Here is a 27,156-nt window from a genome sequence, read left to right as displayed (position 1 = left end):
CAGTAGCTGCTGCTGTTACTTCACAAAGTTCTCAGCAATATTATTAGGAGGTCACTGCATAAAATGAGCATCAGAACTCTTGTTTGCATGTAGTGTATATAAAGAAATTCTGTGGTTTGTGTTTGGATCTTCCATCAAAATCAAGCTTTCTGATCCCACAAATCTAGCAGTGGCTGCTACTTGCAAGAACTCACATTTTACTGTGGAAATCACCGGGCTTTGCTGCAGAGCCAAGAGATTCACTGTGGAAAACAAAACACCCTTCATTCCAAGTCAGTCTTCTTTGCACAGTCCTGACCAGGTGTGGTGTTTTGATAACCAAGCTTCTTGAGTTGGTCAAGGGGAATAGGAATCATTTAGGCAGAGTCAGCACACTTGCTGCCTGGCTAGCCTACCTTCTGCTCAGCTGAACTGACCTGCTGCAGAGTTTGTGCTAGCACCAAGTCTTTTATTTTTGGCTTTTTAGAACAGCAAAGCAAAATACAGTATCGTTTGGGTCTTCCTGGCAAGGCAAGCTGCAGTGTAAGAGAGAAATGATAAGTAAACAGAGGCAGGGAAACAGAAAACATAGCATTGAATCACGAAGTAAAAAATTCCTGGGGCATGTGCTATGTTTGTGTTTACCAGTGTTCACACTTACTGTCTTTCAACCACAAGATCTAGAAATACGTAATTCAGGAGCAAGAAGTGAATTTTGCATTTTTACAGCAATACAATAAATGTAGACTAGAAAAAACTATCTTGAAGACCTCAGCTTATTTTTAGACTCACAGAATGGTTTGGGTCGGAAAGGACCTTAAAGATCACTTAGATCCAACCCCCTGCCATTGAGAGGCACACCTTCCACTACACCAGGTTGCTCTAAGCCCTATCGCGCATGGCCTTGAACACTGCCAGGTCTGGGGCATCCACAACTTCTCTGGGCAACCTGTTCCAGTGTTTCACCACCCTCATGGCAAAGAATTTCTTCCTAATGTCTAATCTGAATCTACCCTATTTAATTTTAAAGCCATTCTCCCTTGTCCTGTGACTACATGCCCTTGAAAAAAGTCCCTTTGCAGCTTTCTTGTAGGCAAGGTACTGGAAGGGGGCTATAAGGTCTCCCCGGAGCCTTCTCTTTTCCAGGCTAAACAGCCCCAGCTCTCAGTATGTCTTCGTAGGAGAGGTGCTCCAGCCCTCTGATCATCTTCATGGCCCTCTGGACTTGCTTGAGTAGGTCCGTGTCCTTCCTATGATGGGGACACCAGAGCTGAATGGATTTCTCCAGGTGGGGTCTCATGAGAGCAGAGTAGAGGGGTGGAATCGCCTTTCAACCTGCTGATCATGCTCCTTTTTGATGCAGCCCAGGACATGGGTTTCCAGGCTGTGAGCACACACTGCTGGCTCATGTTGAGCTTCTCATCAATTAACATGCCCAAGGCCTTCTCTTAGGGCTGTTCTCAGTCAGTCTCTCCAACCTGTAGCTGTGCCTGGGATTGCTCTGACCCAGGTGTAGGACCTTGCACTTGTCATGTTTAAACTTCATAATGTTGGCATCAGCCCACCTCACAAGCGTGTCAAGTCCCTCTGGATGGCATTCCTTCCCTCCAGTGTATCAACCGAACCGCACAGCTTGGTGTCATTGGCAAACTTGCTGAGGGCGCACTCAATCCCACTGTCCATGTCACCATCAAGGATGTTGAACAAGACTGGTCCCAACACCGATCCCTGAGGGACACCACTCGTTACTGGTCTCCAGCCGGACATTGAGCCATTGACCACAATTCTTTGTGTGCCGCCATCCAGCCAGTTCTTTATCCACTGAGTGGTCCACCTATCAAATTGATGTCTCTCCAATTTAGAGACAAAGATGTCATGCAGGATGGTGTGGAACAGTTCCTAGTTAATCTTACATTGCTATTTCATAACATTTGAGAGTATATGTAAGCATTATCTTTTGGACTGTGTTAAGCTGTTTAGGAACAGCTTAGTATTACTTGGTATCTGCAGACAGCTTGAATGCGTGTTTTTAAGGTAAGGATTTCAGGACGGTTTTTAGTGTATTGAGCACATAAGTTCTTGAAGTTGGCACAGATGTTTGTTTTTTTCTTGCTGCTTTTGGCAGGGGATGTATTTTTTCTGCATGAACCACCAAAATTCCTCTTTCTTCTTTCTGAAACAGAGGCACAGTATCTTGCTGTCAGAATTAAGAAAGGGGTTTTCTATTGTTTCTGGTCTCTAATGTCCAATTAACCATGCTATAAAAAGCTGATTGAGAAAATGTTATACGTAAAGCAGGGAGTTAAATTCAATCCCTTTCGGTGTGGAGGCAGTGCCAGATGTAGTGCAATAAACTCAAGGGAGTGTTGCTGCTGTTAATTTACCAAGGACGTTCGCTTTCTTAAACTCTAGATGTGAACACAAAATGCTGTTTTAGACTCCAAGAAGGGCGGAATGAAAGCCACCTTCTGCAGCTTAGTATCTGTGGACAGAGTGTTTTAAATCCTGTTTTATGGAAGAACAAGCTTAGCTGGGGAAGTCAGAAGTGACAAAAAGCAAATGTTTCCGTATTAAAAACAGTAACTGGAGAAAATTAACTGCAGCTCCAGCCCATGATCACTGGTGTTACTTTTTCCAGGGGCAACTGGGAAGACTTGGTCTAATTGTTCTGGGTCAGCTTTTGGGTTTGGTTGCTGCTTTCTTCCTGAGAGGGTGATGATGCCTGTTGGAGTGCAGAAAAGCCACTAGCTGGGGCATAGGACAGAAAGTTTATTATTAAGTTACTGCTATTCAAGTGATTTTCTGGTAACTTTGATTATATTGAAATAATTACAGTATGTAAATAATTCTCTGGTAACTTTGAATGTATTTAAATGATTACAGTATTTATTTCCTCGTAACTTTTTTCAACAAGGATTTTAATTTTCATTTTATATATCTATATGCACACGTTTGGGCAAAAAAAAAAGGTGCTTTCAGCCATAAACTATTGCACGGAAGAGACGAAGACGCCTTTGTTGCGGGTTTTGGGGGTGGCGGGAGTGGGGAGGGAGAGTTACAGCTTATTTCTCGAGCACTTCCAGGAGCCAGGAACTGCTTCTATCAAGCACTTGGATCCACAGGCTCCGTTCCGTTCCGTTCCGTTCCGCTCCGTTCATAAGAGACGGAGCGCGGCGCGGGGGTGACTGGTGTCCCATGCTGCTAGAAACCATACTGCCCATAAGCCGCCGCCATCACCTCAACCGCCTTTCCCCCCACCGCTCCCTCAGGCGGGCGAGCCCCGCCTCCTGCTTCCGCATGCGCATCGCGCCTGCGCCGTGCCCTCGTCGTCCCCCTGCCCCGGGTGTCTTGTGTCGGCGGGGCTATGGCTCTGCGAATGGTGCGCGGAGTGCCCCGGGTAGCGAGTAAGAGGCGGGCGGAGGTCGGGAGGGAGGGAGGGAGGGGACGGCCTTTGCCGTTGACGGGGTACTCAGCCTCTCCTTGCCTTCGTCACGCAGGGAGTTAGAGCGAGAGACTGGGGGGTGGTTACCGGCAGCGACTGTTGTCGCTGGGGCTGCTGAAGGGTGCCTAAGATGGCGGCGGGTGAGGGGGGGACGTGCCCGACCCCCGCTTCTTCAGCCCACAGCTCCTTCCCCCTCTTACTGTTTTTTTTCTACAGGATTCCTGTTTGGGGGTGGGGTTTTTTTGGTAATTCCAGATACTGATATTCTCCCCGATACTGCAAATCTGCTGCTCTCCGCCCTCGTTCTGAAGGGTTTTTTCGCCTATCGTTGCTACAAACTTAAACGCTAGTAAAATACTAACGCGTGATATAGTATTTGTAGACTAGCTGGAGGGAACTTAACTGAGGCTTTGGAAGTTGGTCTGTGTCCTTTATGTGAGGAAATAGGTGATTGTTTATGGAGAAACCCAGGCTGGAGGGCAAATAAGATAGCCTGTAGCCTGCCTAACAGTGAATGTCCCACATGCACACACATCTTAGGCTGTTCCAGAGGGCTACGGGTCAGACCACTTCTCCATCAGAAGCTGAAACTTCTGTGATCTCTACCGATGCAGTATTCCTGAAGTAGGCAGGAGGGGTGTGCAGAATGTTAGATGTCTTTATAGGCTCTTTGGCCATCAGGTTCATGGCAGGATTTGGCTGGTGCACCTCACTTCATCCCGAGCATGCCCCGAGTGCCCAGCTCCTGCCACAGGGATGGCTTTGTTTTGATAAATTGTGGTCTGAGGACCACTTGGAAAAACTGGATATTACAGGTGTTGGTTGTGCAGCAGCTTTAAAGACCCGTGGTTTTCAACTTCCTTTTAAATTCAGGCATATAATTAATAAATTGGTTGAGTTTGTGATAGCTCATAAAGGATGAAGGAGTCAACGATCTGCTTATAGAATGCTGTTTACTGACAGAGTTGATTGTTCCTCTCGTCTTTTTCAGAGGTACTTAATGCTGAACTTCTGTCACCTCTGTCAAGAAAAATTATTTTGGTCACCAATATCAAGCATTACAAATAGGAAAACGGTTTTTGCTGCTTCTCTGTTGACTGAGATAATCAGTTTCATATCAGTACCTTAATCTGACTTTTATTTGAATTTGTGCTAGAATATCAGCTATAGTTTAATTTTGTAGCTAGCTTCTCTTTCAGCTTGCTTGGCAAGAGTAGAAAGATCCCATGTTTGTGGAAGGAGTAGGTTCCTCACTGTTGATAGTCCATTATGTCATGCTTAAGGCAAGAAAAAAAAGTTACTCCTTCTGGGGATTGGCAGCAGTTGGCAGCATAGTACTGTTTATGTGACTGTAGGGTTTAACCTTAAAGCTGTGGTGTCTTGAGATGAATGAGTATGCTGATTGTGGGAATACAAGTGGATTGTTAGTGGGTGTGTATATAGAGGTGAGTCAGATCCACACTGCTTGAGAAGGTTTCCTGATACGATCTCTTCAGCAAGGTAGAATAATAGTTCTTGCAAGTGCTTTGTGCCAAGGCTGGTACAGGGAGCATTTCTGTTTAAGTCTTCCTTCTTAAGTCAGACCTCCTTTAGGCACTTATGCGTAGCCGAAATACTTTCAGAGGGTAGTTTATGCTCACTGCGGACATTTGGCTTTTTAACCAAATGGAGAAACAGAAGTCATTTTGAGTGATCTTTGTAAGTACTTGTTGGCTTGTTTATGACTCCTGAATTGTTTCTTGAATTTATTGGAATTACATTATTATGAGAGTGGTGAGACACTGGCACAGGTTGCCCAGAGAAGTTGTAGCTGCCCCATCCCTGGCAGTGTTCAAGGCCAGGTTGGATGGGGCTTTGAGCAACCTGGTCTAGTGGAAGGGGTCCCTGCCCATGGCAGGGGAATTGGAACTAGATGATCTTTAATGTCGCTCCCAAACTGTCGTGGTTTAAACCCAGTCAGGCAACTCTTTCACTCACTCCCCCCACTTCTTTCCCTCCCCCTACTCCTGTGATTTATGACTTGCAATAGTTGTGCATCTCCATTTTTATTCTACTTGTGAGAACTTTAGGTATGGATATTAATAAGTTTTCTCCTCCATTTATGTTAAAAAAGTAGGGTTTTAAAGGAAAGATATTTATATTTTTAATTAAAGCTTTTGCATGCAGTTATGTAATTTAACTTAAATGTGCTGGAAGTTTGTCCTGCTTTTGACTACCAGCTGCACTCTTTTACCATCGTAAGCGAAGCCCAGCTATTATCTACCAGCGTTCTGGAAAAGCTCTTACTGAGGGAACAGCGTTTTTTATTTTTTAAAACTTTCTTTTGGGAAAGCAGAAGCTTTTTATGACTCCAGAGCTGCTGGAAATGAGCCAAGACCTGGAAATCGGCAGGTTTCTTGGGGGAGGTTAGGACTTTTCCAGGAAAACAGAATGTACTGGCCTGTGCTAGCATAATTACTATTTAGAGTCTAAAATACAAGAAGATAACAGTGAAGATAAATTCAAGCACTTTAAAATACACTGTTTATGTGAACTGAGTTACACAACTAACACAGTTTTGCCTACGTATGTTTCTAGGGCCAGAAATAATTATCGGTGCCGATTGCTTAGGTGTTTGTGAGTTGAATGTCAAACTAATATTTGGAGTTTATTTTCCTTCCCTCTGCTCCCTGGTTTCTGAAGTTTTCTGAGTTTTTCAGAGGTGCTCTGAACAGTATGACCCTCACGCTGATGGTACACATGTCCTTTTGTTTGATAGAGTTATCACTGTTGTGCAGCTCTCAGAGGAGCACCAGCTGTAAGACAGGAGGAAGATCTGAACCTGCTAAGCAGCCACTCAGGAAACCAAAGTTACCAGTAGGTCGATTTGATGAACCGGAGGAATTCAGTGTAGAGAAGGAACCCTTGGAAAGTAAGTCATGTTTTACAAACCGCAAGGCGTGTTTTAAAAGCAGGACCTGAGGTGCAGTGCTGATGTTGGTTTAAGAAGAGGGATAGGCTTGCATCACACTTCATATTCACTTGCTAAGCTTAATGGCTCTGAAAAAAAGAGGCAGGGCAGTGGGGACAAGCTGCAGTAAATGGTGTATAAAGGAAAAAGTCTTCAGGACAAGGGTGGTAGAGCACTGTGACAAGCCACCGAGAAAAACTATGATCCCTCTCGTTGCTACTCAGCTTTGCCTGGATGCCCTGACCTTTGAGCAAGGCTGGAGCCAGATGTCTGCCAAAGGTGCTTTCCACCATGAACCATGGCATGATTCCAAGTAATGTAGCTGCTATTGGTCTGTTACAGTATAGCTGTACATTGTGGTGCTAGACTGATGAGGGCACCAGCTACTTTTTGTCATCCAAAAAGCCTGTTCTGTTTCTTAGTCCACAAAAGATTTCTGATTCATGCTGTATTTTATGGACAGCCATTCTCCTAGGTAGTGTTTTGGAAGGCAGAAACAGGTACTGAGTTGATTGAGCCACCAAGAGTGTCACGGGAGACCTAATGAACTGCTGCTGTTTGTGTTGTGTTCCAGTTAACTTAGTGGGGCTGCGCTTAGAGAACCTGACAAGATTGAAGTACACGTACATTGCTGCTGAAGTCACTGGAGACAATACTCTATTTTCATCAGACAGGAGAAGAAAGAATCTCTTTCTTCCTTGTTTGTAATTAGCCATATTCCCATATTTGTTGGGTTGACCCTGACCCAATGCACCTTAACTAAAAGTGCTGTCATGATTTGTCTTATTCACCACAATCTGATGTTCTGCTGCTGTTTGCCAGGAGTGATAACATGTTTATCTATTTCGAGCCTCTAGGACAAGCTTTTTTAATACATCAGTAGATTACTGTGAATTTCCAGATGACAAAATGACTGAAAAATTATAGTATCATCTCCAAAATAGTTGCAGTTTCAGATTGTGACTCACTACAGAACTGACTCAGAGTTGGAGTTACTGTGCAAGCAGCTATTTAATTTCTTGTCCTTTTATTACCAAGAAGAAAAATGTTGCCACTGCTTCATTTAAAACAAATGCATAATCATTATATTTTGCTTTTTGCTTTGTTCTAGGTTTAGTACAAGACTCAAGGTTTATTTTGGCTTTAAATTTAGTTGTACCTGTATATTTTCCACATGTAATGCCAGCGATGGTTTGTTATAATGACTTCCCATTGTGTTCTTAGGGAAAAGTGTAAGAGTTTCAGCTGGTGATTTGAATTCCCAGTGCTGTGCAACTATCATAGAGAAATCTTTTGAGCTTCTGCATCTGCTGTCAGCACATCAGTAGTAGTGCATATTGGTATGATGACATCTAAAAATATTATTGGATGCATTTGCAGTTCTTGTACTGCCAGAGGAGCTCACACACTGACATTTCCTGTCCTGGTCCACATGAATTTTTAAACAGGCATCCCAGGATATCATTCTGTACAGCCTGTAGCTACATGAGTTTCCCTCCATCACTGTCCTTTTTCTCTGCTCTCTAGGATTTCTGCTGTTTTTTCTCATTTTCAACTGTGCTTCTCATTACTTGTGTTGCCCACGAGGGCTGAGTGAGGGATACAGCTGAGGGAGCCCCAAGTTAGGCATGTGTACGGGAGGGTCTGGGGAATCAGTGGGCCAGGGAGGTTGTGGGATACCGAAGCTTTGGGGAGCCCTGCCGTCTAATGCAGAATGAGAAAACACTCAGCCTAGGATGGTGCTGTGCTAGAAACTACTGCATGACTAGGTGTCGTGGTTTAAACCCAGTCAGGTAACTTGTTCACTCACTCCCAGTGAGTGGTGCCTAGCTGACAACAATTGAGGTCTGTGTCCCCTGTCGTCCCCCCCCCCCTGCACCGGGGCTCTCCCCTTCCCCGCTCCCAGAGGAACGGGGAGGAGGATCGAGAGAGTGCAACTCCTACGGGTTGAGACAAGAACAGTCCAGCAACAAATCACTGCCGCTACTATCAACTACAACAATAATAAGGGAAAATAACAAGGGAAGAGAATACGATACCACCGGCCAAGAAAACGAGTTCCACCCGGAAGCCCCTGTCCTTCCGGGTAACTCCCAGTTACCCCCCACCCCGGGCATGACGTGCTGTGGTATGGAATACCTCCCTGGCTAGCCCGGGTCAGGCGCCCCGTCCGTGCTTCCTCCCAGCTTCCCCTCCTCCCTGGCAGAGCATGAGCCTCACAAAGTCCTTGGTCAGGGTAAACATCACTTAGCAACAACCGACAACATCGGCTTCACCAACACTGTTCTCAGGCTGGAAGTCAAAACACAGCACTGCACCAGCTACCACAAAGGAAAAAACATGACTGCTACTGCTGAACCCAGGACACTTGGTGATGCCTAGTGGGATGGCCACTGTGCAGCACAGGTGTCGTGAATTTACTACTCTTAAGAGAGAGCCCTGAGTAAAGGAGCACTGAGTAGCATAAGGATATTGAATGTGAGGTGTCCATGGTGTTGGAGTAGGTGGCATGAGCTAGGAGGGTACTGGGAATAGAAGCAGCACTGCTCATATGCAAGCTTAGCATACCAGAGAGATCTGAGAGCCCCATTCATACCCCACTTACAAAGAGTCACCCTCTCCTGAACGCGCATCAGAGGAACTTATGGAACTTGAGCTGCGTTTTAGAAGGTGAAAAGTCTAATTTTAGCCATTTAGGATTTCATAGTGCCTCCTGTGAGTGAGGTGTCTAGTCTGGTGGTGATGAACAAATTGACAACTGTGAAAATACAGTGCTTTAGGGACAAGAATAATAAAATCTTGACTAAAATTCAAACTAAAAATAATGGAGTGCTTAAAATTAGGACCTAAGCAAACACAGAAAGTGAGCTGGTGTTTGGATGTAGTGAGCATAGGTACAGTGTACCTGAAGGGCATGAGTTCTCTCTAGCAGTTAATGAGAAACTGTGGTGCTTCAGTGCCTTTGGACAGTGAGTTGGTTTTTATTTGCATAGCTGACTATGATCACATGTATTGCTGATTGGAGTCAAAAAACTCTTTGACGTTACTTTTATATGACTTGGAAATGTTTAGCTCAGGATTGCCTTTAAAACAAGAGAATTTATTTTGTATTTGAAAATGAAAAAGAGAAGGCAAACATTGTAGGTGATGGCATTTTATATTTGTCAACATTATAGGTGTTTTAACAAACTTCCCCTGTCGTTTTAGAATTCCCTGATGGAATCAATCCTGTCACAAAAGAGAGAGGTGGACCGAAAGGCCCTGAACCTACACGTTTTGGAGACTGGGAGCGAAAAGGACGTTGTATAGATTTTTAATGTATAAATGTGTCTGTATAGCTAATAAAACATTTCTAGTTGTTGAAAAATATAATGTACAGAAAAATCTTACCTGGGTTTATTGTGAAGCTGCTTGTTTCTGTCATGTTTGTGGTTAATTTTCTGAGAGGTGTTATGTAAATAAACATGGTATTGCAACTCAAATCTTGCAGCCATTATTTGCTCAAGATACACCTGATCTTTAATGCTGTTTATTTACATTATGCAGATGTAAATAGTGATGTGAAATTGTTAGTCGGGAGCGGACTGAGGTGTCTAAGGGCTTGGATTTCTTTATGTATTTCAACATCTACATAATGTCTCAAAAGTGCTGGCAGAGTTTTGCAGTTCGTGACTTTAGGTGCTGTGTATCAAGTTCACCCACCTCCAAAGAGATCAGAATGTGGTTGATCTAAGCCTTTTGCACAGTGGTTCATTGGTAAAAGTGACCTTAGGCAAGAACTGTCCCCTCTGTCTCTGTGAGAACAAGTTGGGGTTCCTCTTGTTTGTGGAGAGGGGATGGAAATTTAGTTTTATCTCATCTGACTGATGGCTGTGAATGGCAGCATGGAAATGGAGGCTTAATTCTGAGAGGATCAGCTTCTGATGTTGAGTAGTGTAGGGGTGCTCTGTGCTGCTTTAAAGTACAGTGGCTTTTTGTCAGTGCTATTTGCAGTATCTTTTCCTTGATGAATGGAGATGCCAGCTTGAAAACAGGCTAAATACTGCTTGGGGAAGGATACCATTGCTTTCTGACACCACCTGGTCAAAGAGGACTGAATACATTAGAAGATCTGATATCGCAGGTCTTAAAACTAAGTTATCCGGCATTGAGCTAAGTATCTTTCAGTCATTCTGTGATCAGTTTTTAAATCAAGACTTTGCCCAGTTGAAAGTGGTGTAGCATAGTGCAAATTTTCCACTTGTGTGGGTACTTACTAATATGATCAAGCTGTCATTATTAAAATGTGTGAACATACGCCCAATTTGTTTCTGTGCTAGTTCTTTTTGATAGCCTAAACAAATGGATCTTCTCCAGTCTTTAGCTGTAAATGTTTTCTTCATCCCTTTGTCTTTCCTTCCTAGTGTTTTGCAGATTTTTCAACCTCTGTTACTGTACATGCTCCAGCTGATATATTCACAGTTCCATTAGCTGGTTTTGCCACAGTACCACAGTAGGCATTAAAGCTGCATATGTTTCCTGGAGAGCACAGGACCACTTCCTGTCCTATGACCCATGTTTCTTTTCCCTGTACATTTTTGCCTTTTGCTGTGCCAAAGCAAGTTGTGTCTGAATTGAAAGACAGCTTTACTTCATGGTGTTTGCTGTTCTGCATTGCTCTGGCTATGTGTAGGCAGGCATGGTTTTGTTCTGCTTTGCCTTTTGCATTATTTTATTAGAGCATTAGGGTATGTTAGTCCTGTCACAAATGTGTACAAACTCCCTAGAACTTGCTCAACTTGCAGCCGGTGGGGGAGCTCCCCACTAAAATCTACCTTGTTTGTATACCTGATATGTGTTTTATCAACATAGTATTGTCTTAGTTGCCAGTCAAGATGTTTGTCTCACTGCAGCGATGCCCTACTAAAGTATTAAGACTGTTCAGTAAGGTTTATCAACCAAGTACCTCGCTGAAGAGCAAAATGAGGTTTACTAAAGCCGGTTTTTCAAATGAGATGGTAACTGGTGCTAATTACATTTTGAACCTTTAATCTTCTACAAATTTAAATTCTGCAGCATGGTTTGGATGGTGTGTTTATTTGACCAGAGTTGGTCTGTTTTCCTACCAAAGCCATTTTAGTTCCTCTTCGGTAGTGTGATAGTTACAATTTCCCAAAATCTGTTGACATTTTCAGTTACCTTAGTATGTGCTGGGTCGGCTGTCTTTAAACCTTAATATATACAGTTCATTAAAATACTTGTAGTAATGCTTTGCCTGTTCACTTGCTGGTGGGTTGGAAAATGCTTCATCACACAATGTGCCATGTTTTCAAACAGGAAGCAGAACTTTTAATTGGAAACTTCTGCCTTTTCTGCATCATTATTAACAGGCAGAACATCTTAACTGGGGAAGAGGCAGTAATGCTAACACAGCTGTAGTATTTTTGAATTCTGAATCTTACTCTCCTCATCTATGGATGGTTGCATGTGTTCTTGCCAGGTTCTCACCTTCCAAGCACACACTGTGAACCTTTACCTACCTCAACTTCTTCGCATTCCTGGTTTTCAATTCTAGTTGCTTCCTTCAGCACAGACAGCAGCTGCAGAATTGCACCTGTTTGAATTAGCACATAAAGGACCAGCCTCGCTTTTCCATGCTTTCCTTTATGTTCCAGTTAGTTCCCTCCCATCTCCTCCTGCTTTGTGATTAAGGAAAGACCTGAGTGCCGTTCAGGCCCCTCCGTATCTGCAGATGCCTGCCTCTCAGCACTCCTGGCCCACCCTCCCATCTGAGGAGGACGTGGGATTTGGAAGTTACTTCTCAGTGCTGTCCATACCAACAAGAGTGCCTCAGAAATGCAGGGGTCTTGCTTTCTTTCTCAGAGTAAGAAGGCCCTTGCTATCAGTGTTGTGAATAGCTGTCAGGGAGTCTGTGCTCAGGAGATGGAGGATACTGCTTCAGTCTTGAGGAGCTTCAGGCCCTCCTCCCTGGCCAGTGCCAGTAACCACCAAGTATTTGTTTTGTTTGTTTAGGGAATGTGTCAGGGAGAGATAAGGAACTGAGCTTTTGGGCAAAATAACACGTAACCACCCAAGAGGGGAAGCCAGGGGGCCTTTCTATGTGCTCTGTCAGTCCAGCATTACCAAACAGAGCAGCCCTAGGCTCTGGTCATGATTAAGTCTAAAATAACATCCCACAAAATCACTTGTCCTACCTGTCAAAGCCAGTCATGGTTTGAAGGTTTGAATGCAACAGCCAACACGAGGATATTTTACATAGGGCATAAATAGTTGTTGCTGCAGCGTCTGCCACTGCAAAAGCACTCCAGCATGTTTTAAGTGCTGCCTTCCTCCTCTTCCCAGGTGATTAATGTTAGTGATTCAGTGGGATACAGCATTAGGGTACGGCAATGGCTTATGGCACTAGCCATTAGATTGGCCATAGCTATGTTTTTATCATAAACACTGATTGAATCTATTTTTGTAGCTCTCTGTTGGTATAAACAGTGCAAAGCAGCAGGGGTTGTATCCGCTTGCTGTTAGATTTCTGGGAGACAAAGGAAAGTTGTTCTGCCAGCATGAGCAGACTCTGGGAGTACTGGAGGATGCTTTTGCTGCTCCCTTCTGGTTTCTTTACTGAAAGCTGCATTTCTGCAGGAGGTTTTCTCTTTTAAAGTTTAACTTGTTTCTGCTAGTTTGCATAGATACATCTGGCACATTATTAAAATGACAAAGCCTTTATTGTTTGAAGGAATTGCTCTGTGATTACCTTATTATAAAATACATAAAGTTACACTCTACAGGTTAATGTTTGCTTTATATTGCCTTGTTTGGAAAGTACGTATTTCAGTGCTGATTTTACTGAGTTATAGCGCAGGGTTTATTGTCTAGTGAATCAGTAAAATTACCCTTTATGGCAGCAGATGTTTGTAAAGAGCTGTAGAATGTTGTTATAAAACTTTACTGCTTTTTCAGTTGACTGCAAGAAATGATCACAGATTTGAGCGATCTGTGGTGATGGCTGTTACATGCCTTGTCATGACACTTGGTTTGGTATAGTCATTTAAAAAGGACCACAACAGTTTGTTCTGTAGTCAGGAAAATAGCAAACCTGTATTCATTCATAAGAGAGGAGGATTTGGAAGTCCTGTGGGTTTTGTCATTGTTCATTAGTCACTAACATTGCATCAAACATATCAAAGCGTAAGGAAATGATTTGAGGTGTGTTTCTGTGTGCTAATGGTGATCAAAACCATCAAAACTCGTGGCTGCTTTCATGCTGTTGTAACATGCAATATGACCATACCTCTGTGTAGCTGGTAGTTGGTGTTTCATGTCAGATCAGCTGGGATATGCAGTCTACATTGTAATGTGGGCATGGCATCTCTCACTCTTACATTGTGGTAGTGTGTAAGCTTCCCAAGGACTTCTGCTGCAGAAAGGGTGGCACAGTAGAAACTGGATCATCATTATAAAATCAGGTTTTGGCAAATCCTGAGAAAAGATCTCTAAAACAAGTGCTGTGAAGAGCAGAACTAAAGAAGTCTTGTTGCTTGTGAATGTCCTACATCTCCTGTAGCTCCAGTGTCTTCCTCCATGTATCCCTGTTGATTGACATTGTCCCCACCAGGCAGGAGCATCTTTCTGCCTGTCCTTCCCTGCCTGGGGCATTACTTGTTCCTCATTCACAGCTATGGTAACTTAATTACCTTGGAAACTACTCTCTTCTTGACACCTTTTCAGAACAGTTGAAATTACTGGCTTCTGGAATCATGCGGCAGTGCAGATATTGGCTTCCCGTCCTCTGGAAACCAAGCTGATGAATAACTTTGACCATATGTATTTTCTTCAGAAATATTCAGCATCTCTCTGCATTTTTCTACTGCGAGCAGAGCTTCTTTTTTCCCTTCAGAGAACATCCAGAATGCCAGTTAAAGCTTAGAGCAGTAAGACTTTGACATCATTTTCCAGGCATTAAATCTCCCAGTCAGCTGTGGTCTCCGGCCTGTAAAATACCACATATTTTAGTGTTGCCATTTCTAGGATGGGAGTGTTCAAATAAGTTCTTTAAGGTCCATACTTAACAAATAAATTTGTAATAAACTGACATACCTGGCCATCAAAACGTCATTATAATTTTCAAATGTTAGTCTCTGACAGAATTAGGTGAGCTATGAAGTGAACTGGTGTTCAGGTTAATTCTAATAATGAGCTCTTGTTTATACTGGGACTCTCTCCTAATCAGCTCTTTTAAACCGCAGTGACTTATGTAGCCATCTGTGCTTGCTTCATAATTAGTTGCAGTGGAGCCTCTGCAGAGTAGTCCATCTTAACAAGGGAGATGAATTCTTCATTACAGATGGTGGATGTGAGGAAGTTTTAAGTGCATCCCCTCCGTTAAACTTCAGAGGCTGCCTAAACAGCTGTCCTAAGCAAGATGCCATTGGAGAGCTGTCAGCTTTGTGGTGGGGACAGCAGAGAAACTGGGGTGTTCGTCACTCCGAGGTGTGAATTGCCCACTGCCTTTTCCAAGGGAGGGTTGCAGCGAGGCAGCGGAGCTGCAGTTCTGCTGCTGCCTGTGCCCATCCCCAGCACTGCTGGCAGGAAAGGGGGCTCTCAGGGCCAGCTCTTGATCACCTTCCCTTAAAACGAGAGGAAGAACACTGAAGCAGGGACTTTAAATGCCTTCTGCCTGTCTACCTCCCAAACAAGTGTCTACTGTGTGATACAGCCAGGAGGGTAACACTGAATATATTTATACTGGGTGACAGCAAGTATCTCAGACCTAGAAATTGATGGGGACTTTTTTCCCCAATAGGGAGGGGATGAGGTGTCAACCTAAAAACTAAGCTGCCTTCATCCTCTGTGCTGCTGAAAGAGGGGGAGCTAAGATCAAGATAAAACTGGCAGACTAGGAAGAAAAATACATATTTGCTCAGCAAAGCCTTGGTCTGTGTGACTTTCTTGTGAGAGGTCAAAGAACAAAGGGTGGTGTGTTTCCAGTTTGAAAGCTGGCGAAAAATTTACCATCACCCGGAAGATACTTAAGCAAATGCTGCTTGGCTAAAGGAACATCCTGCTTTTAGCCTACTCTTTACCTCAGGGCTTTCACTTGCAAGTTCTACAGTATGTCTGTGATCTTCAGACAGGTTTTTTTTGCAGATGGTTTCCTTGCGATAGGACTGCAGTATAATGAGAGGTGAGTGTTTGGTCTGGCAGGCCTGTCATGTCATCCTCCCTTTATATGGTTAAGTAATTTTTTCTGCCTGGTAATGACAGCTACAGCTCTTTTATTATGAAATTGCATTTTATTTAATCCTGCTTTTGATTTTTGCCATCCTTGCAGACATTTCTGTATAGGTACCCGTAGTTCTTCTGGAGTAGTAACAGGATACTTCATAAAATTAATCCCACATTGCAGGTGCTTCTCCCTTTCCCTCCTTTCTCTAAAGGAAATCTTTTGATAATTTATATTTTGTATGTGAAGATCTTGTTGACAGTCAAAGAAAAGGATAAGCCCCATGGACTGGAACTCCTCCAGTTGCTTGTGACTCTCAAATACAAATTCCTTATTAAAATGTAGCTTTTGTGGGAAGTCAAGGATGCAAAGAGAGAGAGAGAGATGCCCCTGAGAAGTAGCACCAGTCTTCCCGAAAGTTTTACACATAAACACAAGCTCATGTTAAGGTCTTCTTGCACTGGCCATTGGTGAAGGTCCCAAACAAGCTGGGACAAGGGCAGTCCCAAAACAAGTCACTTGGCTGGATTTACAGGTTGATGGCTCTGTTTGCAGAGAAATCCCGTGCTAAGGTAGGACAGACTTGGCTGGCAGTACATTGTAGGGTCACCTGTGAATGACTACTGTGGGCAAAACCATCTCTTAAAAGGCACAGTTTTGAGTAAATGGGCTTCACAGAACAAAGTGATATAATTAGTGATGCACATGGCTGCTGTGTGTGATGTCAGCTCAGACGCTGGGCCTGACCCATCTGAGTACCAACACAGTTGTTTGTAATAGTGCAAGGTCACTCTCTGAGCCAGGCAGCTATCTTCTGGTCCTGTCTCCATTTTGAAGATAAGCTGGGCTTTATTCCTTCTTAAGAACAGGGGTCTCAAAGAGGTCCCTCTACCTGCTGCTGTTTTGGGGGTGCTGCGTCCTCTTGTCTCCTCACCCAGGAAGACATCTGGTGGGAGAGCACTTGGCAGGGAGAGGCTGAATGATGCACAGAAAAGGAGCAGGGGACAAGCAAATGCACGTTGGGCAGCTGATGACCAGATGGTCCTTCCTGTAAAGCCATTTGTGGTGAAGTGTGGATAATACCGGCTGTACTGCAGCAGCTGCTGCACACTGCAAGCCCTGTGCAAGGAGGAAAACCAGAATGCTCTGAGCAGGATTCGCACAGCTTTTGTGGTGCTTTGTAGGAAGCCAGAAAGCGCAACAGTGCAGAGATGCAAGGGAAGAACAAGTATTTCATTTCCCCATATTACTGAAAATAAGGGGAGGAGAATGAGATGACCAGAGCATTAAGTTAGCATGCTGTGTCATCATACCTATCTGAGGTAACCCTCTGTGTGGGTATACTAATCACTTGTTACATGCTGCATTGTATCTTAAAATACCTCATTGTTTGATTTCTACCCCACAGCCTCATACACTTTAGAGCTGAAGAGAAAATAAATGTTTTGATTGTTGCCACCAAAGGCAGGTGAGTTGTGCCAGGGCAGGAGAAGTGGATGCTGGAGAAGGGATCACAACCATTCATCTATGGAGTGTTGTGGGAGCACCTCTGCTGCCTGCCCTGTGTGTGTACTGGGTAGAGTCCACAAGCACTTCCAGCAGTGCTGGGCTGATCTTTGCCAGCAGGTGCTGGCTGAAGGCATGGCAAGCAGAGGAGGGGAGGGAGGCAGGAGCAGGCATCCCTGCCTCAAGTGGCACCAGGCCTGGGCTGAACTGCTGCAGGGGCTGTACCCTGAACCCCAGCAAACAGGTCCTTGTTTCTGGAGTCCTTCCTTCCATTGCTGAATGCCAAGGTCACTGTAACATCTGTTAGAGAGTTTCCCCTAGCCAGTCAACTTAGTTCCCTGTGAACAATAAGATGTGTACAATATGACCTAGCATACCACTAAATGTCACAGCTCCCTCTGTGCTGCATCCAATTCCCAGTACATCATCCTTTCCCACCACCTCACTCCCAGGACTTTCAGCTCTCTTCCCCCATTCTTTGGCTGTGGGCTAGGCAAACCCAAGCAGCTGCAGACAGGATGACTCACTGATCTTTCCTGCTATCCCATGTGGGTGCAGGATAGCTGAGTCTTGCTTAGCTGCACCCCCACATTGTCCTCTCCAGGGGCAGGCAACCTGCAAAGCCCAGGTTGTCCCTGGAACTACTCGAGCACTCCTGGCTACCCTACAGACAGTGGGCTGGACTCCTGCATCTCTGGTACTCTGGACAAGTCTCAGGCATGCAGTTCTCCTCTCTGGTTGTCTCTGGCAAAAGAAAATGTGTATGTTGTTCCTCTCTGTGGAAGGAAATTCTTTCAATAACAGCCTCCCACACAGAGCTGAAACTGAAACTGTAACCATTTCTAGAACATGAATATCTACATACATTTGCATATCCTTATTCACATATATATACACACCTAATACAGAAGTGTTGGCAGATTTCATCCCTGTGTGGGAGGTTCGCACTTCATGAAACCATTTCACAATGTATCAAAGCTCGATAGCTAACAATTATAATAAAATATTTTAGGCAGTAAAACTAAAGCTAATGGTGTTTCTTCTGCAGTTTGTTTATCTATAAATATTTGATACCATTTTAAAAACTAAAAAAGTTACAGGCAGATCAAGACTGGTGTAAAAGGTAAATACTGATGTCTCATCTCCACTGCTGAGGAGTTGTTTAGCCAGCTCGTATTTTTGTGGTCATGAGAGAGGAAACCTGACGGCAAACACCAAACTGTAACAGAACAACATCTGCTGGAACTATACCCCAAATCCAGCTCAGCCGGTACCCTTCACCTGACAGAGGTATCCCCCAGTGCTCTGGGAGAGGTCCCTCCATGGCAGGCATTGTAGAGCAGTGATGGAACCATTTTCTGTTTCAGTCTTCCATTATCTCTTACCATAGTCTTATAGTTCAGCTATTTTGCATGTGTAGTTTTCAGTACAATTCTTTCAGGTCCCATGTTGCTCAAGCAGTCCCGTGTCTGGTACACAAAATCAACTGCCAAGCAACAGAGCTAATATACAAAAGTATAAATCGCCTTTGGAAACAATTTAAGGAGCATTTGATCAGCTTCTCCTTTGAAATTGCTTCTTACAGTTTATTTTTTAATGCTTTAGTTAGTCAAGAGGACTTGTAGTGTTTCTTGAGTGGAAAAACATAGTTAATAAAAAGATAAACATCATTAAGTGAAAGTAGTATAGAGAACAAATTTCAGATACCAGAGACCTGAGTAACTGTAACATTTCTACTGACTTTAATGTACGTGAGACTGGATCCAATGTGAATGAAGAGTTTGTTTTTTTCCTTATTGTAAATACTCAACTGAAGCCACAAGAAGGCATGTCAGGTATTTCTTATTTGCAATAACAGCATCATTCTCTGCCTCTGCTCCTCTCTGGTGGCACCCCACCTGGAATTCTGCATTCAGCTCTGGGGCTTCCAGCACAAGAGGGACATGGACCTTTTGGAGCAAGTCCAGAGGAGGGCCATGAAGATGGTCAGAGAACTGGAGCACCTCTTCTACGGAGACATGCTGAGGGAGTTGGGCTTGTTCAACCTGGAGAAGAGAAGGCTCTGGGGAGATCTTAGAGCAGCTTCCAGTACTTAAAGGGGGGCTACAGTAAGTCTGGGGAGAGACTTTTTACGAAGACATGTAGGAAATGGCTTTAAATTGGAAGAGAGGAGATTTAGATTAGACATTGGGAAAAAAATCTTCCCTGTGAGGGTGGTGAGACAGTGACACAGGTTGTCCAGAGAAGCTGTGGCTGCCGCATTCCTGGAAGTGTTCAAGGCCAGGTTGGATGGGGCTTTGAGCAACCTGGTCTAGTGGAAGGTGTCCCTGCCTGTGGCAAGGGGTTGGAACTGGGTGACCTTGAAGGGCCCTCCCAACCCAGACCATTCTGTGATTATGCTTCAGAATAATGACAGAATAAAATTTGAAATGCTGTCAGATGCAGTTTTACTTCTTAGTGGAGAAATCTGATTATTTCAGTCTTTTGTTTAGTTCTGTTTTAAAAATTTACATTCATAGGTGAATCCTCACTTTTAGATATTCATACAGCATTCAATCCCACTCATATATGTTACTTAATTACTTTTATTTCCACCTGAAATTCTAACATGAACAGCATCTTATTTCCATGATCTTTATCCTGCCTTTTAATTGCATGTGCCAAAACAGGAGGTTGGAGGACTATGTCATTCTCAGTTTCTCCCCAGGTACGCACAGTCTGCTGTATCCCTGACATTAAAAAAACAATTCCTGGCCAAATATAGCCCATACCTTAATCTTCTTATCCAGCTGTGGCTTGTGCAGCTTCTGCACCTCGTGGTGTTTGCTCTTCTACTTACAGGCTGCGCTGCTGTTCTGCAATGGTCACAGAAACAGAACTGCCACAAAACACTTCCTTTGCATCATCAGGAAACAATGGGAAGAATTTGGAAAATACATAGAGCTTAATGCTCAGTAATCAGTGTTCTCTCTGTTAATAAATGGTCAGCAGTGCTCTGAGGGCTGGGTCATGTGAACTCAACCACGTCAGTTGTGGCTGAAGTGTGTTTAAGAGCAAGAAAAACAAGAAGAGTGCAAGAACAATGAAGATTGTGTGAATGAATTTATTCAGGCTGGCTGATGGTGGGGAATGCCAGTTACTGCATGTGGTAAGGAATGAGGGTCTGCAGAGGACGGGAGTAATTAAAACTTTCTTTGGAAATATACCTGTACATATACCCCTTGCTTACTACTTGAATAAGAATCAACTCAAATGTGATATATTCACATCTCTCTAAAAAGTGCTCAGATGTTAGTACTCTTGGATATTTTTAAAGGCAAAGAACCATGGATACTGTGTACAGCCTGAGAAAGCAGCAGAGCAAAGACTAAGTCCCACTCTGCTCTACAGGCTGCTGACACTGTTGCTTGGGGGTTCATTGTTGCATTAACATGTGTTTGCCCACTCCCTCAAAGAAGAAATAGGTATCAACAGAATTCTGGATAAATTATTGATCTAAAACCTTACAGTAAGAAGATAGGATTATTTTCACTGCACATACAAGACAATGCAAGCTGAAATACATGAGGAGAATCAATGCTGAATACAAGCATCCTGACCAGGGTGACACATAACATCATAATGTGGAGGCATCTGAACAACATCTGAGGTAAGGCTGTTCAGAAAGGTGCGAATCAACTCATTTGTGAAGGAAAGAGTTTGTTTCTCAGACTCCCTAACAGTCAACATCTACAGGCTGCTTCATATAGTACAGGGGCATGCCTCAGCTAAAGCTGTGTAACGGGGCTCCACTAAAGGCCACACCAGGGGAGAGAGAAAGAGAAGATTGATAGGCTGCATCTACCAGTTAGACTGAGGTGAAAATAAGCACAGCACCCTCAGGCACATCAACTTGGAAAACATCAACTAAACCCCTGATTTTGACACACTGAACCACGGTGTCACATTCACAGACTGTCTACAGTTCTATGTGTCTTCCTCAGACCAAGTATGTCTGTGACCAAAATAAAACTTGGAAGGAGCAATCTCATCAGTGCTTGTGCAACACCTTAGGCTCTGTTAACCACTTAAAAGCAGTTCTTTTCTGTAACATGCAGTATTATTTCTCAGATTTTACCCTTCCTGGAGTTTTTTTGGGTTTTTGGTTTTTTTTTTGTAAGGGTTTCATTAACATTAAAATCAGGTTAGTTGCAGGAGGAGAAATCCCATTTCTTCTTAACTTCAATTGACTGTCGAGTTCTTCACTTTTCTAATAAAAGCCAGTATTTTTTCATAGTGTTTATGATAAAAGTATAGTTTAAACGAGTTGCAGCTATGGAAGTTGTTTATCTTCAAATGTTTAAAGGAAAAGAGTAGGACTCCTCACAGCAATCATTCCCTAATAACAAAGCACATACAGATTTCACCTGATATATTTGAAAATATTCTCCTTCATCCACATTTGTATTAATAAAAGTAAAAATGCTTTAAAAAAAAAAATTGTTCTCTCTTTTTAGTTGACCAACAAGGGGCTTTTCCATAAAAAAACAGTAGGACCTTTTGATTCTGACCATAGATGAAAGATGGTAGCTTTAGGACTAAACCAGAAGGCTCTCCTCCACACATATAAGCACCACAGCCAAAGCAAGACATAGAGAACCCCGCATGCATTTTCAAGCCCAACTAGCACCCACTGACTGGGTACCTCAGCTGGAGACCAGCTCTGCAGGCTCTGCACCTTTCACCCCGCTTTTTTTTGACTGCAAGAACTTCTCAAGCATCATGAAATACTGCTGGCTGCAAGCTGGCTGTAGCTATAGCTCAGGGTCCTGCAGCCTCCTCCCAAGTACTCACCTCAGAACGCTGGGGATTCACGAAGTGTCTTTCCATAGATCCCCTGCCTAAGCCGGCCAAACTGTTCACACATCATCAGGCAGCAGCAGCATTTTTCTGTCATCTGCTGTTTCTCATGCTGATGGCTCTTGTAGTATTTCTCACAAAGTAATCTGGAAATATGTGCCAGGCTATTTCCTAATGCCCCCAAACTGATTTGTGAATTATGTACATCAAGGGTACCAGTCTTCAGCCTAGGCTGTATGGAATACAAGTCACATGGGATATTTTAGTTTCAGCCAGAAATAGGATCAGAAGTGGGAAAACCTGCTTACCTTCCAGTTCTGCTCTCCTGATTCTTGGGAGCTTCAATTCTAGGATGAGTCACTGAGTCAGTCATTCCAGAAACACTCCTATATCTGAGACAGGTTGATGCCATAAAGGGTCAACAAAGGAAGACAGAGGCTCTCAAGTGCAAGAAGCATTTCCTTGAACCTCAAAATTCATGCTGTCTTCTAAAAATAAATACAAAGCAGATAGGTGTTTCAGGAAGAACAAACGAGCACAAGGCAAATGCTTTCAACTTAATCCAAGCTCCAAGGATGCAGAACTTGATAATAAAGTGTTCTTTAGCAGCACTTCACCTCTGTAAATCTGGTAACACTTTAAAAGGAGGTCAGTACATCATCTTCATTATACAGATGGGAAAACTAAGCTGTTGGAGGTGGAATGACTTGGCCAAAAGCAGACTTGGTCCGCCTGTATTGGATTAGAATCATAGAATCATAGAATAGTTAGGGTTGGAAAGGACCTTAAGACCATCTAGTTCCAACCCCCCCTGCCATGGGCAGGGACACCTCACACTAAACCATCTCACAAAAGGCTTCGTGCAACCTGGCCTTGAACCACTGCCAGGGAGATTAGACCCATTTCATCCAGACAAAGATGCTGTCTCTGAGTACACCCCCCAGACACATCACAGGGAAGTACAAGAAAACCTACATTACATGTGTTGACAAAGCTGCCTGTTTACAATATTGTGCAGAGCAGAAGTGAGGTAAATTAAATCTTCAGTCAAAAAAGAAAGCCATAGGAAATTATTTTTTCTTTTCTTTTAAATGATACTAGTAGGTTTTGGAAATGCGTGCTATGAAAATGAGGAAAAAGCTCAGAATTGTATTTTTAATTACACCATCAATGTCAAGCAAACTACCCTAAAATTAGGGAGCCATTTAAACAGCTTAGTTAATCTGTCATGTCTCTGAACATTGCAACTCAAAGGACATGAAACCTTGTCTTTAACTATGAGAATGCAAAGCAAGTAAGTCATGGAGAATATAAAGAACTCTCATAACACTGACATGGATAAACTTCAGTACTGGTGTGACACCCAGGGCCATTTGCTGCTTGGTTATCTGAGGCACAGCTAAAACCAGAGGAAGCTATGAATTGCTTGCAGTTTTTTGACTTACAGGGGACTTCAGAATAATCTGGGAGACAGAAAAACTTACTGTTGATCTTGTGAGATTTCATGGAAAACAGACCCAAACTAGAAATGAAACTAAATATTTGTTAACATCCAAGTCTAATCAAACTGGAAGGCACCACCTCCCATGGAAACAGCAGAGGAAGACACCTGTCCAACAACAGCTTTCCATCAGATACAATCTTAATCCATTTCTATTCTGTCTTTTTCCAATGGTTAAAAGTCACACAATGATCATAAGTCTCCCCTGAGTGAGTTGAAACGATTCAGCAGTACAGTTTATCACTCCAATTAGGATTTCTACTGAATAGTGTGTCAAAAGGATGACAGTTTACATGTCTGCATGATTATCAGAATTTAAGAACTGTTTCACTTGGGTAAAATCTCTGATTTGTTAGAACTATAAATTTGTATTAATTGACATCACTTAAAAGTGTATTATTTTATATACTTTTGTATATTATATTTTATGTATTTATTAAAAAATAGATACTATTTACTTTTATATTTATATATTAATATATATCATTTTATGCTCATTTTATTTTAATCTTAACTATTGTTAATTTGCTTGTTAAGAGTCTTCTGCTAAGGCTGACCACTAATAAAGAGAACACCAAAAGTCTTACCTGGCACTGAACAGCTGTCATGGACACAAATACTCTATGCATGGATATTAAAGACAATTCCCATCAGGCTAAAAGACAGCACATGATAGTCTACCAGACTGTACTGTGAGTCTTATCAGACTATATGTATAGAATACAGTGAGATAACAGCTGGCCTTGAGTGTGGCATTTAAACTGAAGGTTCAGGGATGATCTCAAATCATCAAAGTTGTAAGGACAACATTGCTCATTTCAAATTATCCTCCAGAGGGCAAGCAATTATGTCCTGCCTAGCACTAGGCTGTTATTAAAGGTGCTGTATTAACATAACAATATTCAAATAGAGCTTTTAGTCTAAATTATCCTAACACAAAATATCTTCAAGTGTTGCACTGACGCCTTATTTCAATAGTCTGCATGTCCCAGGTCATTCCTAAAACTGGCCCAGTTAAGAAAGGCCCTTTCTGCACAGTATCCAAGAACATGAGGAGGGTCTAAGCAATGCACTAAAGCTGTTATTATGAAGGAGCAGTTATTCTATCATGACAACAAATTTTATTACCTTTCCTGCCATAGGAAAGGTAGAAACCACTCCATATGATAGGATCTGACCTGCACTTTGTGAGGAACAGAAACGGTGAGTTCTGTTGCTCCACAACCTTAATCTGCCTTCACAGAAACATGTACTGAAATGAAAAAAACCCAGTGTTCATTAAACAATGGTCCTCTTTAGTAGACAACATCACATAGAAGACACACTTCTTTTTTTTTACATTCTTTTCTTTTAGCCTAGAATCTCTCTGCTTTCTTTTTTATTCAGTATTTTAGACTACTCAATAACATGCTTCATATATTTCAGGAGACAAATCCCTCCCCCAAAGACCTGCAGCACATACTGGAACTCTGCATGGGAGTAAAGCCTGAAAATAGATCATCTTTCTGCACTTCAAAGGCCCTAGAATAGTCTGGTAGATAAGTGACGTTAAAGAACACAAGATGAAGATTCAAAAGCAAGCAATGAGTTACGGAAAATAGATCGTGATCTTGCAGTCAAACAAATGGACATTGTGTAGATCGCTTTTAGAAATAAGACACGGGACTTGTCTTGGAGGCTCTAACAGTCTTTTTTATTACTAAAAACTGCCTTTAAATCTGCCCTGTGATTTTTATATGCTGAATCTTTTCCTTTTTATCTCTGTAACTTCTGCACCCGTTATCTAGCTGGATTTTTTGTTCTATAACTTCCTCCTTTCACTTACTAAATAAAAAGATCATTTTATATTCAGTAAATTAAACATATGGCTTTCAATGTACTTGGAACAGTACACTTTTCTCCAAGAAAAAGAAATATGGTTTCTAGATAAAACATCAGAATGAAATAAACATGGAAACAATGTGCCTTTGGGGAATAAGAAAACACTCCATGGCTGATTGTGTTTGCCAGAATGTTGAACATAGACTCATCAGATTGATTAAGTCTGTCATAACAACAAATCATTAAGCCATAAAAGAGAAAATTCAATGTAGTTTCTAGAGATAGAAGTCTATTTTTAAACAATCAAAATAGCATTGCTTTTAGAAAATCCCTGTTGCAAAATACTGTACTAGTATTTTGAGCAGGACTTTGATGTCAAAGATGCTGTAGTGATATAAGCAAAGACATTGCAGCATTATTTTTTCTTTTTTACTGTATATCTCTCTAGGCCTGTGTCAGTAAAGACAACATGCCAGGTAAGTGAGGCAGTAAAAAGGTGAAGCAAGTTAAGGAGCTGGAGGGAATCCTAGTCAGATGCCTGTGCAAAGACCCCACTCTTGCACACACTGTGTAGGGACATGCTGCTCTTCAAGAGCTGCAAATTCTTGGAGTCAGAGCTCAGATTCTCCTGAAATCACACTTTCTGTGTAGTGTAACTGCACGTTTTGTACACAAAACAAGGAAAACATCACAGTAACCATCATTGACTCCATGATGCAAGGGGCAGTCACCCAGATTTCTTCAGTTGCCAGATGTAGCCACTGCCCTGTGAACACATCCAAGTATGCTTCTCCTTAAGTGGTGGATCGCAGTAGGGCTGAAGGAAGAGATTACTCTTTTTCTTTCTCACAGCAAATCACTTTTCTCAGTTTTTTGTGTATCCAGTGGCTGAGGCAAAACATGTTTTCCTGCAGATAGGAGCTCAGCTCGTGAGTGCTATGGACATACTTTTATTGATAAAAGACTCGCTGCTCACTAAAAATATCCAGCTTTTGAAGTAGAAATGATCCTTCTTCAGCATCTCTGGACTTCAGAGAAACTCAGAAGCCAGTATGATTTGCTACGACCCACCCCCTCTGTCTGCCCCAGTATGAAATTATCTTAAAGGAGAAAAAGTAAAATGAAAGTATTGAAAATGTTTCTCCAACATTTCCTCTTCCCTGAGGAAGATTCTAAGACAAAAACAGGTAGCATTGGCAGGACCACTGCAGACTTTCAAACAGGTAGGATCTAACATGCAATTATTAATTGCTTCTCATCATAAGGGGCATAGAAAAGATACACACTGATTTATTTACACTGGTATTTTGTAGAATCATAGAACGGTTTGGATTGGAAGGGAACTTAAAGATCATACAGTTCCAAGCCCCAGGCCATGGGCAGGGACACCTTCCACTAGACCAGGTTGCTCAAAGCCCCGTTCAGGCTGGCCTTGAGCACTGCCACGGATGGGGCAGCCACAGCTTCTCTGGGCAACTTGTGCCAGTGCATCACCACCCTCACAGTAAAGAATTTCTTCCTAATATCTAATCTAAATCTACCCTCTTTCAGCTTAAAACCATTGCCTCTTGTCCTGTCACTACATGCCCTTGTAAAAAGTCCCTATCCAGATTTCTTGTAGGCTCCTTTGGGTACTGAAAGCTGCAATAACGTCTCACCAGAGTCTTGTCTTCTCCAGGCTGAACAACTCCAACTCTCTCAGCCTGTCTTCATAGGAGAAGCTCCTATGCTCCAGCTCTCTGATCATCGTTGTGGCCTCCTCTGGACTTGCTCCAACATGTCCACATCCCTCTTCTGTTGGGGGCCCTAGAACTGAATGCAGTACTGCAGGTAGGGTGTCACAAGAGTGGAGTAGAGGAGGAAAACCAGCTTCCTTGACCGGCTGATCACAGAACAGTACC

The 27,156-nt window shown here is 42.8% G+C and overlaps 1 protein-coding gene across 1 annotated transcript; it reads left to right on the top strand.

The window, feature by feature from the left end:
• The first annotated feature begins 3,248 nt into the window (after positions 1-3,248).
• SDHAF4 (succinate dehydrogenase complex assembly factor 4) lies at positions 3,249-9,853 on the top strand. The gene is made up of 3 exons (XM_061460526.1): positions 3,249-3,383; positions 6,180-6,332; positions 9,579-9,853. The coding sequence occupies exons 1-3, from the start codon at positions 3,344-3,346 to the stop codon at positions 9,686-9,688; spliced, it is 303 nt and encodes a 100-aa protein (XP_061316510.1). The 5' UTR covers positions 3,249-3,343; the 3' UTR covers positions 9,689-9,853.
• The last annotated feature ends 17,303 nt before the right edge of the window (positions 9,854-27,156 follow it).

The sequence above is a fragment of the Pezoporus flaviventris genome, unplaced genomic scaffold (assembly GCF_033815535.1).
Source record: "Pezoporus flaviventris isolate CSIRO_AGI_PZ_B2104156 unplaced genomic scaffold, CSIRO_AGI_Pfla_v1 ptg000031l, whole genome shotgun sequence".
In the NCBI taxonomy this organism is placed as follows: Eukaryota; Metazoa; Chordata; class Aves; order Psittaciformes; family Psittacidae; genus Pezoporus; species Pezoporus flaviventris.
This window is presented reverse-complemented; position numbering and strand designations above follow the sequence as displayed.

Coding starts and splice junctions, on each gene's coding strand:
- SDHAF4 (XM_061460526.1), top strand. CDS start 3,344: ATGGCTCTGCGAATGGTGCGCGGAGTGCCCCGGGTAGCGA. Junction 3,384..6,179: donor CGGAGTGCCCCGGGTAGCGA/GTAAGAGGCGGG, acceptor TTTGTTTGATAG/AGTTATCACTGTTGTGCAGC. Junction 6,333..9,578: donor AGAGAAGGAACCCTTGGAAA/GTAAGTCATGTT, acceptor CTGTCGTTTTAG/AATTCCCTGATGGAATCAAT.